The 15,127-nt window shown below is 34.8% G+C and overlaps 1 protein-coding gene across 1 annotated transcript; it reads left to right on the top strand.

Moving 5' to 3' along the window:
• The first annotated feature begins 2,729 nt into the window (after positions 1–2,729).
• On the top strand, positions 2,730–7,803 carry LOC141708846 (leucine aminopeptidase 1-like). Its single transcript, XM_074512657.1, has 10 exons — positions 2,730–3,004; positions 3,973–4,381; positions 4,479–4,673; positions 4,952–5,180; positions 5,507–5,633; positions 5,844–5,939; positions 6,467–6,544; positions 6,770–6,830; positions 7,047–7,234; positions 7,490–7,803. Exons 1-10 carry the CDS (start codon positions 2,789–2,791, stop codon positions 7,619–7,621), a joined length of 1,731 nt encoding a protein of 576 aa, XP_074368758.1. The 5' UTR covers positions 2,730–2,788; the 3' UTR covers positions 7,622–7,803.
• The last annotated feature ends 7,324 nt before the right edge of the window (positions 7,804–15,127 follow it).

Below are 15,127 nucleotides of genomic sequence, written 5' to 3' on the forward strand. Positions count from 1 at the left end.
ATTTTCATTGCACATAATAGATAAGAACATTCGTTGCACATGACAGATAAGAATACGCAGTATCATCTTTATTTCTAACTCAATTTTTTAGTTTTTTTTGTTAAATATTTCTAACTTAATTTGAAACTAAAAAATCAAATTTAATCGAGTTGAATAACAATTCATCCTAAATTAAGATTTTCCTTTTCTTTTTAGTATAATATAAATATATAGAATGTTATTCCACTAAAAATATTTTTATAATGAAAACTAGATATTAAAATATATTTTTTTTAATTCACATTGAAATATATCACATATAATATGCAAATCGATCGTTGGGAGATGAAGAAAAATATAGTAAAGTCGGATTTTAAAAAAACTTATTGTTTAACGAGAAAAATCAAATTAAGAACGGACGAGAAAAGCTGAGATTCTGTGTAGGAGGGTGTAGTTTAATCATGTGTGTTGCCGTAGGGGGACCATTAGATATGGTGTAGAGTAGTTTCTATTTTTCATTTTAAGTTTTATTTTTATTTAAACAAATGCCATATATATTTATAATTTAATTAATTTTAATAAAAATTAAATGGAATCACAATTCACAACCGGCCTTGATGCTTTGAGGGCTATGAATCACGCCAAGTCCATACAACTAACTGCAAGGGCATTTAATTAAGGTGCATGTAACAGCGGCACAGACATGCCAAGATGGGCATGCCATGACGTCAATTAGCGCGACATGCTTTTTCATGATTCGGCATGCCTTTTTACTATTTTTTTTTATTTTTAATAATTATTTTAATATTAGAAATATCCAGAAATAACAAACGTAATTTTAAAATATTTACATATATTTTAATTATATCCTTATTATATCCTTAAGAGGGATCTTATCCAAATATTTGGTAGTTATGGTCATGTACTGCCAAAATAATCTCAATTGTTGGATCATAAATATAACATCGTAGCTGAATAGAAAATAATCACATTGTTCTAATACTATTCAAACATGAGAATACGATATAATTTCCGAATACGATTCTAAATAGAATTTGATTAGAGGTTCAATCAATCATAAATAAAAAGGATTGTTCTACTAATTCCCAAATACTAAAATATGATGTAATGATATAACTGTAATATGATGCAATGATATAACTGTAATAGTTATATAATATACATGACAAAAAAGTAATTAAATTCAAAATTCGTATATTTTTCAATATATGTATATTTGTTGAAATAATATTGCAACAAACTGTAAAAAATAATAACAATATAAATACAAACATCTAAAAAGTTATTCAAATTAATTTATTAATTTATAAACTAGTATAAAAAAATGTTATTAATTTAAATGAGTATTATGAGGGTATTTGGTTGTTATTGTTAACTAACTTTAATTTTATATTCAAATTCACTTTATATTAGTATAATAATTATTTATTAAATTTTATTATATTTAATTGATAAATGGCATGCCATTTGGGCATGCCTTTTGGCAAAAAATATGCCTTTGACAGGTACCGTACATCTAATTTGCAAAAACAATGACATTATGCTATACCTACTTTTATAACACGCATTAATACTCACGTAAATATATCCCAGCAATAATTTCCTGTCATTCATATAATTAAAATAGCAAATTAGTATCAAGAAACACAAAAAAGTTACCTCTAAAAAATAATCAAAATATTAATTAAACGGATACTCATTTGTGTGATTATAAATTATATTTATCAAAAATATGTTAATACGATATAAACAAAATCGAAAGGTGTAATCTCGTTCCCCGAAATTTATTTACGAACGTGCCATACTCGAAAGAAAAAATTAAGATTTAATTATTAAGTAATTAAAAGAAGCAACAACCAGAAATTAAAACGAATAAAAATACAAGAGGAGGCAGACAAAGAGAATATCAAGAAGAAGCATGACGTGAACAAACAAAAAGAATAAGTTAACTTTACAGATTCTTAATTAAAATTTTCATAGTCTTCTTCTTTAATTATTAACTCGTAAGCGTTAATTAATTAAGCCCTCGTCAATAAATGAAAAAGTAACATTAATTAATAGTAAAAAAGATAATAAATATATAAATGAACATATTTGAACATGATTATAGAAACCGATTATAATCACGATAAATTAATTGAAAATTTTTAACCTATGAAAAAATATCAATAAATTGATAAAAGTATATGGCGTATTTGATGAATTTTAATAAGTTATTAATGAAATTATATTTTTTTAAAATTGATCGATAAATAAAAAAATAATAGAGAAATTACTAAAAATACTAAATTTTCTAAATTTTTTTACGATTTTACAATCTTTTTTTTTTTTTGTAAAACACGGAATCAATCAAAATCAACAAAAATCAAGCACATATACAACTAGTTGAATAAAGTTCTTATGATTGTATTTGAGGTTGAATATAATTGCGGAAACTCGTCAAAAATTGTATTTAATTGATTACAGTTTTCAAAAACCGTGTTTTTGGAAAAAAAAATTTGAAAAATAGTATTTTTATAAATAAAAAAATTCTTTTACAAAATTTCTTAAAAAATAACAATATTTTTATAAAAAAATTTTAAATTTAAATATTTTTCAAAAAATCCAAAATAATATTAAAATCGATTAATTCCAATTTTCGAACGTTGGTGAATAATTGGCGCATAAAATGATACATCAACAGTCCACACCCGATTGTAACTCGATAACACAAATCTCTTTCACATAGATAAGCGTGCCGTGTGTGTGCAAGTATATCACTATATATAGACACACACCCTATCTAAAAATGGCCGCCATTAGAGTATTGTCTTTACCTTCATCTCTAACTCTGTTAGCTTCCACTTCTTATTCTTGCACAACTAAACTACGTCGTACTAGTTGCTGTTCTTTATATCGTCTTACGTTATTTTCTTCGTCGTTTTATTGTAATAAACGCATGGCTCACTCTATTCCTCGTGCTACTCTTGGCCTCACTCATCCTGCTCAGATCGATCCTCTTAAGGTACCTTTTTAATTTTTCTTAATACTTGCTAATTTAGAAATATTAAATTTGTATTTAAAATTTAAATTAGTTTTCATTTTTATTTATTGAGTATTGATCTGTTAGTTCTTTAAATAGTATTGTGATTTTGTATTATTATGTTTAAAGTGTGTATTATGAGTTAATTATAGAATATTTAATCATGTTTAGGGCATATTTGATTAGAAACTAAAAGGAGTGTGTTAGATAGTTTAATGCTTATTAGAATCTCGAATATTAGAATCTCGAACAACGATCTAACGCTTAATAGGTAGCGATGCTTATTAGGATTTTTAGATCGGTCTTTATGGTTTACGATTACGCATGGGATAGTGATACGGGATTTTTAGATCAGTTTTTACGGTTAATTGATGCTTCTCGGAACTGTTTGATGTGTATTTTTCTGTGTTTTCTGACCCTATGTAAGTTTATATATATAGAAATTAGAAAGTTGTGTTTAAAACTTTAAATGCAAATCATTTTAACCTACAAACTGTGAACCCTCGATTCTGTTAACATTTTTTTTTGTGATTGAGTGAATCTTATATTTATGAATCTTAAGCTGTTTTTGTATATTCCAGTGGTTTGTAGAGTTTGTTACTTTGTTGTACAAGATTGTATTGTGTGGAAATGACTCTTTAGCTAAATAGGGTTATTACAAAACCTAACTTAACTCCTAAGAAATTATTAAAGGTAATTACATAAGTTTTTGGAATGACAAGCTAATGGATCCTATCTTAACCACTAAGAGACAATTTAAGGTAATTAGATAAGAATAGGGTACACTATAAATCATCATTAATTAAATTGTTAATTAAACCTTAGTATGGATAATTAATTTACATAAATTGTCCAAAATTATGTAAATTCTTTACAATTGTTTTGCACTCTGATGATTTTAGCAGCTAAATTACCATTTTTAAATTTTTATGTGTTTGAAACCATGTTAGATCTCCTTTGCTGCGAAAGAGAGTGATTTGGCAGAATGGAAAGGAGACATACTTGCCGTCGGTGTGTTGGAGAAAGACATGACCAAAGATGAAAGCTCAAAATTTGTAAACTCAATATTAAAAAAGCTAGATACACAATTGGGCGGTTTGTTGGCTGAAGCTTCATCTGAGGAAGATTTCACTGGAAAAGTTGGACAATCCACAATTCTTAGGCTTCCTGGCCTTGGTTCAAAAAGAGTTGGTTTAGTTGGGTTAGGCAAAGGTCTTCCGGCTTCGTATCGTAGTCTTGGTGAAGCTGTTGCGTCAGCAGCAAAGGCTTCCCAGGCAAGTAATGTCGCAATTGCACTTGCATCTACTGACGGATTATCAGCTGAATCCAAGCTTAGCACAGCATCATCGATAGCAGCAGGTACCTGATTTTATTAATCGAAACTAAGATTTGAAATTCTGGGAATCTATGTATATTTAACATAGATTCCATTTCTGTCTTGTGTTTAATTTACTAGGGATGATGACGGGGACTTTTGAAGATACTAGATTTAGATCAGAATCAAAAAAGCCATCTATTAAATCTGTTGATATTCTTGGCCTTGGAAGTGGGCCAGAGCTAGAAAAGAAGCTCAAGTATACTGAAGAAGTTTGTACAGGTGTAATCTTCGGAAAAGAGCTTGTAAATGCACCTGCTAACGTTCTCACTCCTGGTCAGTTTTTTTGTTTTTTCCTGCCTATATGTGTTTATATTCATCCTCTCATCCATACTCCTTGTCTGTCATATGTGGCTTTTCATGGATCATGTTTAATGCAACTTAAAGTCATTTATATGTTTTTTTTTGACATAAAAGTCATTTATATGTAATTTCCCACTTCAGGAATTGCAAAGTTGAAAATCCTTTTCTTGGTTGCTAGTTAGGTTGTATGTTTTTCGCCAACATTAAAGTATACTGAAGTTGTATATCTCATGATGTCTTTTATACTGCAGGAGTTTTGGCAGAAGAGGCCAAAAAGATTGCATCATTGTATAGTGATGTTATTTCTGCAACAATATTAGATGTAGAACAATGCAAAGAACTAAAGATGGGCTCCTATCTTGGTGTTGCTGCAGCAGCATCTGAAAATCCTGCTCATTTTATTCATTTATGTTACAAGCCTCCAAACGGCACTGTCAAAAGCAAACTGGCTTTAGTGGGAAAGGGATTGACCTTTGACAGGTACATGAATTGTACACATACTGGTTTTAAGAATGTATAAATGAACTGCAAAGGTATATTCTAATTATAGTCGTACAGCCCAACTATGAACTAAATATTAGCTTAAGATCAAGTTATAAGAATACCTACACGAAATATTAGAAGAGATGGTAAACAACGTAATTGAGTTTCCTTTTCTGAATCTACTATGTGACTTATATTCTTTTTATATGCCGTAGAAGCTTTTTTTTCTTTAGTACAATTAGTGCTATCACAAGCCCTTTTGTACTTACGATTTCTAAAGGTAGCACCAAATTTTATATCTAAGATTAATTTGCTCTTTCTAGTGGTGGCTACAACATCAAGACAGGACCTGGCTGTTCGATTGAGCTCATGAAATTTGATATGGGAGGCTCAGCTGCAGTATTAGGTGCAGCTAAAGCTATTGGGCAAATTAAACCTGCTGGAGTTGAGGTGAGACAGATTCTAATTTTGTGCTCACACCATCTTTATATGTCTTAGAAAAGAATGTAATATTTTTGAATCTTATCTATGTGAAATTTTTTGTTTGAATCTATCAACTGGTCATGTTTTATTGTTCTGAACTTATGAGAGCTTTAAGTCTTTGGTTTTTGAGTTGACATTTATGCAATCAATTTGACCTTTTAGATGTCTTACTTGTAGGTTCATTTCATTGTTGCTGCTTGTGAGAATATGATCAGTGGAACAGGCATGAGACCTGGAGACATTTTAACAGCTTCCAATGGAAAGACAATTGAGGTAATGAATATAAGTTTCATTTGCAGGGCTTTACGGTACTTGTTCCATGGGTTAATGTAGACATTTTTATTTTATCTTTTTTTTTCCTGAAAATGTATACAAGTGTCTACATATATATCCAAAGAAACTGTTGTGAAAGATTACTCCAGTTAATCTTCGTGCATAGATCTTCAGAAGCATAAATGTATCTTTGTTTGTACATGTGTATGTTGGGTTGGTCTTTCATGCTCAATTATTCATTATCACTACCCTGGTAGGTCTTATAAGCTGAGAAACGTGCGGAAGGAAATAGATTGGTGACCAAGTTCATTTTTTTTGGGTCAAGGAAGGGGAAAAATGTGATTTTTATTCAGTTCCTTGCACTATGTCTGTTTTTAAGTCAGAAGAAGAAATGAAATTAACTAGGTTTTTATATATGTTATATTTAAGCTTGTTCAACATATCTACATATTGATATACTGTCCCATCTTTGTTGCATTCTCATATCATGACATGCGAATAATATTTTTTGGCTGATTGAACTGCAGGTTAACAACACTGATGCTGAAGGCAGACTTACTCTTGCTGATGCGTTGGTGTATGCTTGTAACCAAGGAGTCGACAAGGTATTATATGTAGTCCTCCGATTTAATGTTCTTATAATCCTTATAATACTGAGCTTTATTATGTGTTAAATGGCTCCGTTCCTTCCATCGAGTCATTGCATCTTCTGAAGGACCTATTATATTGTAATTGCAAGGTGTACAATAATTGAGTACTTAAAAGCTTTTATGTCAACTCTTTTTCTCTTTGCTTATACTTTGCTAATCGCACACTTAATCTTTCTGCAGATAATTGATTTAGCAACATTAACTGGGGCATGTGTGGTTGCCCTTGGGCCCTCAATTGCAGGTACTGCGTGCCTCTTGTTCATTCGTTTGTCATGAGAACTGTCAATTTTTTTGTGTCCCTTGCTGTGGTATAGATAGACCTATGTTTTATATGCACTGGTTGCACTTATCCATTGAATTGAGACCCCTTGGCGTAGTAGTTCAAATTTTAAGGTTTTACCAGAATTACAAAGAAATTAAAAAAACTGAAAATATAATATTATTCTGTATGTTTTAGGAATTTTTACTCCGAGTGATGAGCTAGCAAAGGAGGTAGTCGAAGCTTCAGAAATAGCCGGGGAAAAACTTTGGAGGTTGCCTATGGAGGAAAGTTATTGGGAGTCCATGAAGTCTGGCGTAGCCGATATGGTTAACACTGGAGGTCGTCAAGGTGGTTCCATCACCGCAGCTCTTTTCCTCAAGCAGGTAAATCAATCGACATTGCTCTCTGTACAGATATACTTTATCTATATACATATGGATTTGTCATAAAATTTTCAAACTGAACCGGCTGGGAAATAGACCTTTGTTCTTGGTTGTTTTCGACCAGTCAGCTCTCAACACTGAAACATGCGATGCTTTACAAATGTACAACTGTAGTAACCAAGTGTAATCTACATGTACTTCAAATTATATGAGACATTGAATGAAGTCTGATATAATATGGGTTCTCCCGTGCAGTTTGTTGATGAGAAGGTACAGTGGCTTCACATTGACATGGCTGGACCTGTATGGAGTGACAAGAAGAAAGCTGCAACAGGCTTTGGCGTTTCAACTCTGGTCGAATGGGTTGTGAAGAATTCTTCATCGTAGTGTCCTTATTTCGGAGTGTTCAGTTGGCGGTACTGAACTCCTGTAACACGTCTCAAGGGGAAACAAAAGTTAGGGGATTCATAGATGGTGGGTTTGTTGTGAACGATTCTGAATTCCATGGTTTAGTTGATGCTATAATAATAAAATGAGAGTGCTGATCCGAAGCATCATTGTTCCGAATAGGATTATGTTCCAGCGGTTTAAGGTTTTACCAGAATTTTAAGGTTTTACCAGAATTACTATAAACCTCAAGCTTGGCACGTATCTTAAGATTACTATAAAGTATAGTTTTATAATTTATTTTTAATTTTTTTAATAAAATTTTGAACATTATATTTTTATTCAAAAGAAAAAAATATTTAAAATTATTTAAAAAATTATATTTTACGAGAGCCTTAAAATGTGTGTTAATTTATGTCCAATAATAAATCATGTGTGTCTTAAAATCAGTACAATCAACCGAAACTTTTACTTGAAAGAGATAGATAATGAAAAAGATAGACAATGAATGTGTATTTCATTATTGTTCCCGTCAAGTTTGTGCATCTGCAAAACTTGAGTATTTATAAAAATTTCTTTATACAAACAATCGAAACTTTTCCTTGAAACTTGAAAGAGATAGACAATATATATGTATTTCATTATTGTTCATGTCAAAGCATCTACAAAAAACTTGAGTATTTATAAAATTTATTTATAGGCGAGTTTTTTTATTTATAAAATGACTACTGGATCTCGAGTAGAAGGCAGCCTAAATGTCTTTTTTGTCCCAATATATGTAACTTACTTGATTAATCAATCAATTAATCGTCAAAATCGACAATTTTTATAAATAGTCATTAGCCAACCTAATAGATTTGTTGATATAGATATGTAAATGTAAATAACTACATAGCTTGAAAAATGAAAATCTATTTTATCAAAGTTGCAGAAATGAAGATAACACTGGTTTTTATAGTAGAGTACAACATGACAGAATAGAATGTAACAGAATGGCCAGCTGTCAAGTCCAAATACTACTCTGTAATGCTTTGCTAATTTGAGAATCCATGAGCTATCGTGGCTTTGTGCTGTGATTTTAGATTAACAAGAGCTGCAACTTAATGTGTATTACTCGATTTATCACTCGCAATACTCCCCCCACAAACTGGAATACAAGGATTGTGTAAACCAAGTTTGGAACAGAAATTTCAATGAGCAACACTCCCCGATGTCTTAGTAAAGATGTCTGCTATCTGCTCTTTAGTAGAAATCTTCACAGAACAATAATACCAGCATGTACCTTTTCTCAAATAAAATGACAATCCAGTTGAATATGTGTGAATACAATCTGCGATTAATACATATAAATCAAATAAGTGTGTGCATGAGTAAACGAAATCAAACAGAGAAAGGAAGAATATAACCAAATGGAAATCCTCGAGTCCAGTTGAAACTGTCTCCTTAAAGCTATTTCGCCTCTGACCGTATGTGCGAGTCGATAGCCTCCCAGGATAAAACGAGATACCAGTATAATCGATAGATCGAATATACTCTCAGCGAACTTGAACTAAACCCGAGAACTATCACCGGAGTATTGGAAAATTTAAGACTAAAGAGACCGAGAATGAAAGAGAGGACTCTTATTCCCTTGACTTAATAAAACTGATGCCCTAAGACTCTATTTATAAAGAGAGGTTTGAAAGGACTTGTTTTTCTTTTCGATGTGGTACATGGTATTTATAAGAAAAACTAAGGAATAGGTTTGTGCTACTCTCGATGTGGTACAAAACCACTTTTCATATTAAAAGGTAAAACTTTGGAACATTAGTTCTCATTCACCTTTTACTCATTTTGAGCGTGTAAATATGCGTTGGAATCCCCTCGAAGAGGAGAATATGTTCCAATAAATACACACCACTAACACATAATGTGTCTCACTCATATAGAGTCTCAAAATGATTCACAACTTAGTCTAAAATACTAAGTTTGTCCAACAATCCCCCACAAATGAGATTGATGGTCCAGTAGCACGCACCACATAGACAGATAGACGCGGAGCTTGACTTGGTGATAGTTCCGGCGGTCAGATATAGCATACGATAGGTAGAGAATGCTCCTTGAACCTTCGCTCGAATAAGTATATCGACTTTACTGGTAGACAGTATGACGCGATGTCCTTGAACTGTTCGACCGTTTGTGTAAACGATGATATACTCATCACTATATCTTTCCTGACTCATTCAGTTCTCATGATTATGTCCATTTTGGCCATGGAACATCGTCCTGGTTCTGCAGGAGTTTTTAAAGAATTGTGCCTCGCAATTCTCCTTTGAAGCGGCCCCACTTCTCTCCCACATAGGTGATCTTTATCTTATAGAGTAACCCTCGTTTACTCAACTGAATTCCATGCGTTCACTCATGAACTCCATGTATTCATCAAAGATCATTAAAAACTCAAAGCTTAACCTCGTACCTTACGGGTCTCACTGTTTCCTCATCATAGGAACAGGCCAGAGGTTACCCCCACAGTGATTTGGTCATCATGATTTAGTTGTCCCATTGAACCAAGTTCTTGGGATCTCCAATCAGCAATGGTTGGGTGTCCACCATGATGCCGTTAAGCAATAGGCTTAAGGCCCATCCCTTTCAATGATTTCTCAACCACTTCTTTTGATAACCCTTTGGTTAGTGGATCCGCGATATTATCTTTTGACGGTATATAGTCAATAGTGATAATTCCGGTTGAGATCAATTGTCTAATGGAACTGTGTCGTCGTCGTATATGACGAGACTTTCCATTATACATCGTGCTCTGCGCTCTGCCAATAGCGGATTGACTATCACAATGAATCCCTATTACAGTTACAGGCTTTGGCCATCTTGGAATATCCTCCAGAAACTGACGTAGATATTCAGCCTCTTCGGCGCATTTATCTAGTGCCACAAACTCAGCTTCCATCGTGGAATGAGTTATCACTGTTTGTTTTGAGGATTTCCATGATATTGCCGCTCCAGCTAATGTAAACACATAGCCGCTCGTAGACTTAAGTGCTTTCTTGCTAGATATCCAATTTGCGTCAGTATATCCTTCTAATACTGCTGGGTATCTGCCATAGTGCAATCCATAGTCTCGAGTTCCCCTCAAGTACCTTAGTACCCTTATGATCGCTTTCCAGTGATCAGCTCCCGGATCACTCGTAAACCTACTCAACTTGCTAATTGAGTATGCAATGTCTGGTCTTGTACAGCTCATGAGGTACATCAGACTACCAATTATCCTCGAGTATTCCAATTGGGAAACAGCTACACCTTTGTTCTTGGATAGGTGCAAAGTCATATCCACAGGTGTCCTAGCTTTCTCAAAGTCATCCTTAAGAAACTTCTCAAGGATCTTGTCAATATAATGTGGTTGACTTAATGCGAGACCCTCTGATGTTCTAGAAATTTGAATTCCCAGAATTACATTTGCTAGTCCCATGTCTTTCATGTCGAATCTTGATTTCAACATGTCCTTGGTAGATTTGATCACTTTATCATTGCTTCCGGCAATAAGTAGATCATCTACATATAGCGTCATCATGGCATAACCACTCTCGTTATCCTTGTAATAGGCACATCTATCACATTCATTGATTTTGAAGCCATTAGCCAGCACGACCTCGTCAAATTTTTCATGCCATTTCATAGGCGCTTGCTTCAAACCATACAATGATTTCACCAATCTACAAACTTTTCTTTCTTGTCCTGGGACAACAAACCCTTCGGGTTGTTCCATATAGATTTCCTCATCTATGTCCCCATTTAGGAAGGCTATTTTCACATCCATTTGATGTACAGTTAGATTACGCATTGCAGCAATAGCAAACATCATCCTTATGGACGTTATTCTCATTACAGGAGAATATGTATCAAAATAATCAAGGCCTTTTTATTGCTTGTATCCTTTAATCACAAGTCTGGCCTTATACTTATCAATAGTGCCATCAATTTTCAACTTCTTCTTGAAAACCCACTTGCTACCTAATGGTTTGCAACCAATTGGCAAGTCCACTAGTTCCCAAGTATGATTCTGCATAATTGAATCAACTTCATTCTTGATGGCCTATTTCCACATAGGTCCATCAGGTGAGGTAACCGCCTCCTTATAGGTTTTTGGGTCACCTTCTTCGAGCAAATAGGTCATAAAATCAGACCCATAGGATTTCTCCGTTCGTTGTCTTTTGCTCCTTCTCACTACCCCCACATTTTCGTCTTCACTTTCGTCACTCTCATTATCGTCATCTACAAACTCATGAGATCGTTTAGACGTCGTAGGTTGTTGGTTTCCTGGATTACAGGGAAACATCGTCTCAAAGAATGAGGCATTCCTTGATTCCATAATGGTATTCTTTTGAATATCAGGAATCTTGGATTTATGAACAAGAAACCGATATGCAGTACTATGTGGAGGATATCCGATGAAAATACAATCCACAGTCTTAGGACCTATCTTCACCTTCTTCGGTGTAGGGATCAGTACCTTTGCAAGGCACCCCCAGACTTTCAGGTGTTGATAACTTGGTTTCTTTTTCTTCCACATTTCATAAGGACTTACATCCTTATTCTTGCGCATCGTAATATTTAAAATATTATTTGCGCTTAAGATGGCTTCTCCCCACATCGATTGTGGAAGCCCAAAGCTTAACAACATCGCATTCGTCATTTCTTTCAGAGTGCGATTCTTCCTTTCAGCCACACCATTTGACTGAGAGGAGTATGGTGCAGTGACCTCATGGATTATACCATGTTGTGAACAGAATTCTCCAAATGGTTCAACATATTCACCTCCACGATCACTTCGTATCGCTTTGATTTTCTCAGTCTGTTGTGTCTCAACTTCTTCCTTATAGATTTTAAATTTATCTATAGCTTCGTCTTTGCTTTTCAACAAATATACATAGCAGTATTTTGTACAATCATCAATGAATGTAATAAAATACTTGTTTCCTCTTGTTGGAGCGAATTTTAAATCACATATGTCGCTATGTATTAGGTCTAGCACTTTGGTGTTCTTTTCCACACATTTAAATGATGATCTCGTTAATTTTGCCTCAACACAAGTCTCACACTTATGTTTTGAATCGATAGTAAGTTTAGGTATGTATTCTTTTGCACTTAAACGTCGTAAAGTGTCATAATTTACATGTCCTAATCTAGCATGCCATAAATTAGGAGACTCAAGCAAGTAAGCAGAAGAATTCTTCATTTCATTATCGTCCTTAACGGACATTACATTGAGCTTAAAAAGCCCATCGGTTAAATAACCCTTGCCTACAAACATACCACTCTTAGACAAAATTACTTTATCTGACTCTATTACAATGCGAAAGCCATGCTTACTCAACAGAGAACCAGACACAAGGTTCTTGCGAATATCAGGCACATAAAGTACATTCTTCAAAGTCAGATTCTTCCCAGAGGTCATCTTCAGGATCACCGTGCCTTCACCCTCAATGGTAGAAGTTGCTGAATTCCCCATGTAGAGCTTCTCACCAGCATCAGAAGCTTTGAGGCTAGAGAAAATCGCCTTGTCTGAGCAAACATGCCTAGTAGCACCAGTATCAATCCACCATTCACGTGGATTAGAACCGACCAGGTTCACTTCAGAGACCGTAGCACAGAGGTCTATATCACCCATATCCTTGAAGATATTCTCTACCATGTTTGCTTCTTTCTTCTTGTTGGGCTTCTTGGGCTTCTTGCAGTCAGAAGACCTATGACCAACTTTATCACAGTTGTAGCACTTCCCCTGAAATTTCGACTTCGAAATCCCTCCTTTGGGTGCCAGCTTTGCCCCTTTACTAGAATTAGTCTTCTTGGGCTTGGAGCTTTGAGCGTGCTCCACCATGTTTGCCTTCTCAGTGGCAACATTAACTTTCTTCTCGGACCCTCTATTGTCTTCTTCAATTCGAAGTCTAACAATAAGATCCTCCATAGACATCTCCTTTCGCTTGTGCTTAAGGTAGTTCTTAAAATCTTTCCATCCAGGTGGAAGCTTTTCAATAACAGCAGCAACTTGGAAAGACTCACTTATGACCATTCCCTCAGCATGAATGTCATGAATGATCACCTGCAGTTCCTGCACCTGACTGACCACAGTCTTAGAGTCTGCCATCTTATAATCAAGAAAGTGGCCAACAATCCACTTCTTTGCCCCAGCGTCCTCGGTTTTATACTTATGGTCAAGTGACTCCCATAAGACCTTAGTTGTTGGCTTCGCGCTGTATACGTTATACAACGAGTCAGACAAACAATTTAACACATAGTTCCGACAGATGTAGTCGGAGTGCTTCCAAGCATCAGCAGCATACACAGTCTGCATGTTACTCTCAGCAGTGAGCAACGGTGGTTCTTCCTTAAGGAAGCGATCCATATGCCACGTGGTCAGATAAAAGTGCATCTTTTGTTGCCAACGTTTGAAGTTCGTTCTGTTGAACTTCTCAGGTTTTTCAGCATGTGCAGCAGGCACAATTGGCATAACAGGTGCAGCAGGCACCACAGGTGGAACAGATGGTACGTGCGTCTGTACTACAGGTTATGCACACCAGTAGGCACCGCGGGTATGATCGGAGGAGTGAATCCTGCCGATATCTGTCCAAGAGGAACACTAAACTGTCCAATGATAGTGTGTCCCACAGGCACATGTCCCGAAGGCACATGTCCAACAGGCGTTTGACCCCCATCAGATCGTACGATCCGTGCGTTAGGGTTAATCGGCTGCTGGTGAACCCCATCAGATCCAGTGATCTGTGCGTTGGGATCAGCCGTCATGTTCATCGAATCGTTCACAGTTTGGTTCTCCATCGATCTGTTACTCAACAAAACAAGCAGATACAGATGTATCAGTCACAGATGTATATAAAATAAATAGCTTTAAGATTGTGAATACAATCTGCGATTAATACATATAAATCAAATAAGTGTGTGCATGAGTAAACGAAATCAAACAGAGAAAGGAAGAATATAACCAAATGGAAATCCTCGAGTCCAGTTGAAACTGTCTCCTTAAAGCTATTTCGCCTCTGACCGTATGTGCGAGTCGATAGCCTCCCAGGATAAAACGAGATACCAGTATAATCGATAGATCGAATATACTCTCAGCGAACTTGAACTAAGCCCGAGAACTATCACCGGAGTATTGGAAAATTTAATACTAAAGAGACCGAGAATGAAAGAGAGGACTCTTATTCCCTTGACTTAATAAAACTGATGCCCTAAGACTCTATTTATAAAGAGAGGTTTGAAAGGACTTGTTTTTCTTTTCGATGTGGTACATGGTATTTATAAGAAAAACTAAGGAATAGGTTTGTGCTACTCTCGATGTGGTACAAAACCACTTTTCATATTAAAAGGTAAAACTTTGGAACATTAGTTCTCATTCACCTTTTACTCATTTTGAGCGTGTAAATATGCGTTGGAATCCCCTCGAAGAGGAGAATATGTTCCAATAAATACACACCACTAACACATAATGTGTCTCACTCA

The sequence above is a fragment of the Apium graveolens genome, chromosome 2 (genome assembly GCF_009905375.1).
Source record: "Apium graveolens cultivar Ventura chromosome 2, ASM990537v1, whole genome shotgun sequence".
Lineage (NCBI taxonomy): Eukaryota > Viridiplantae > Streptophyta > Magnoliopsida > Apiales > Apiaceae > Apium > Apium graveolens.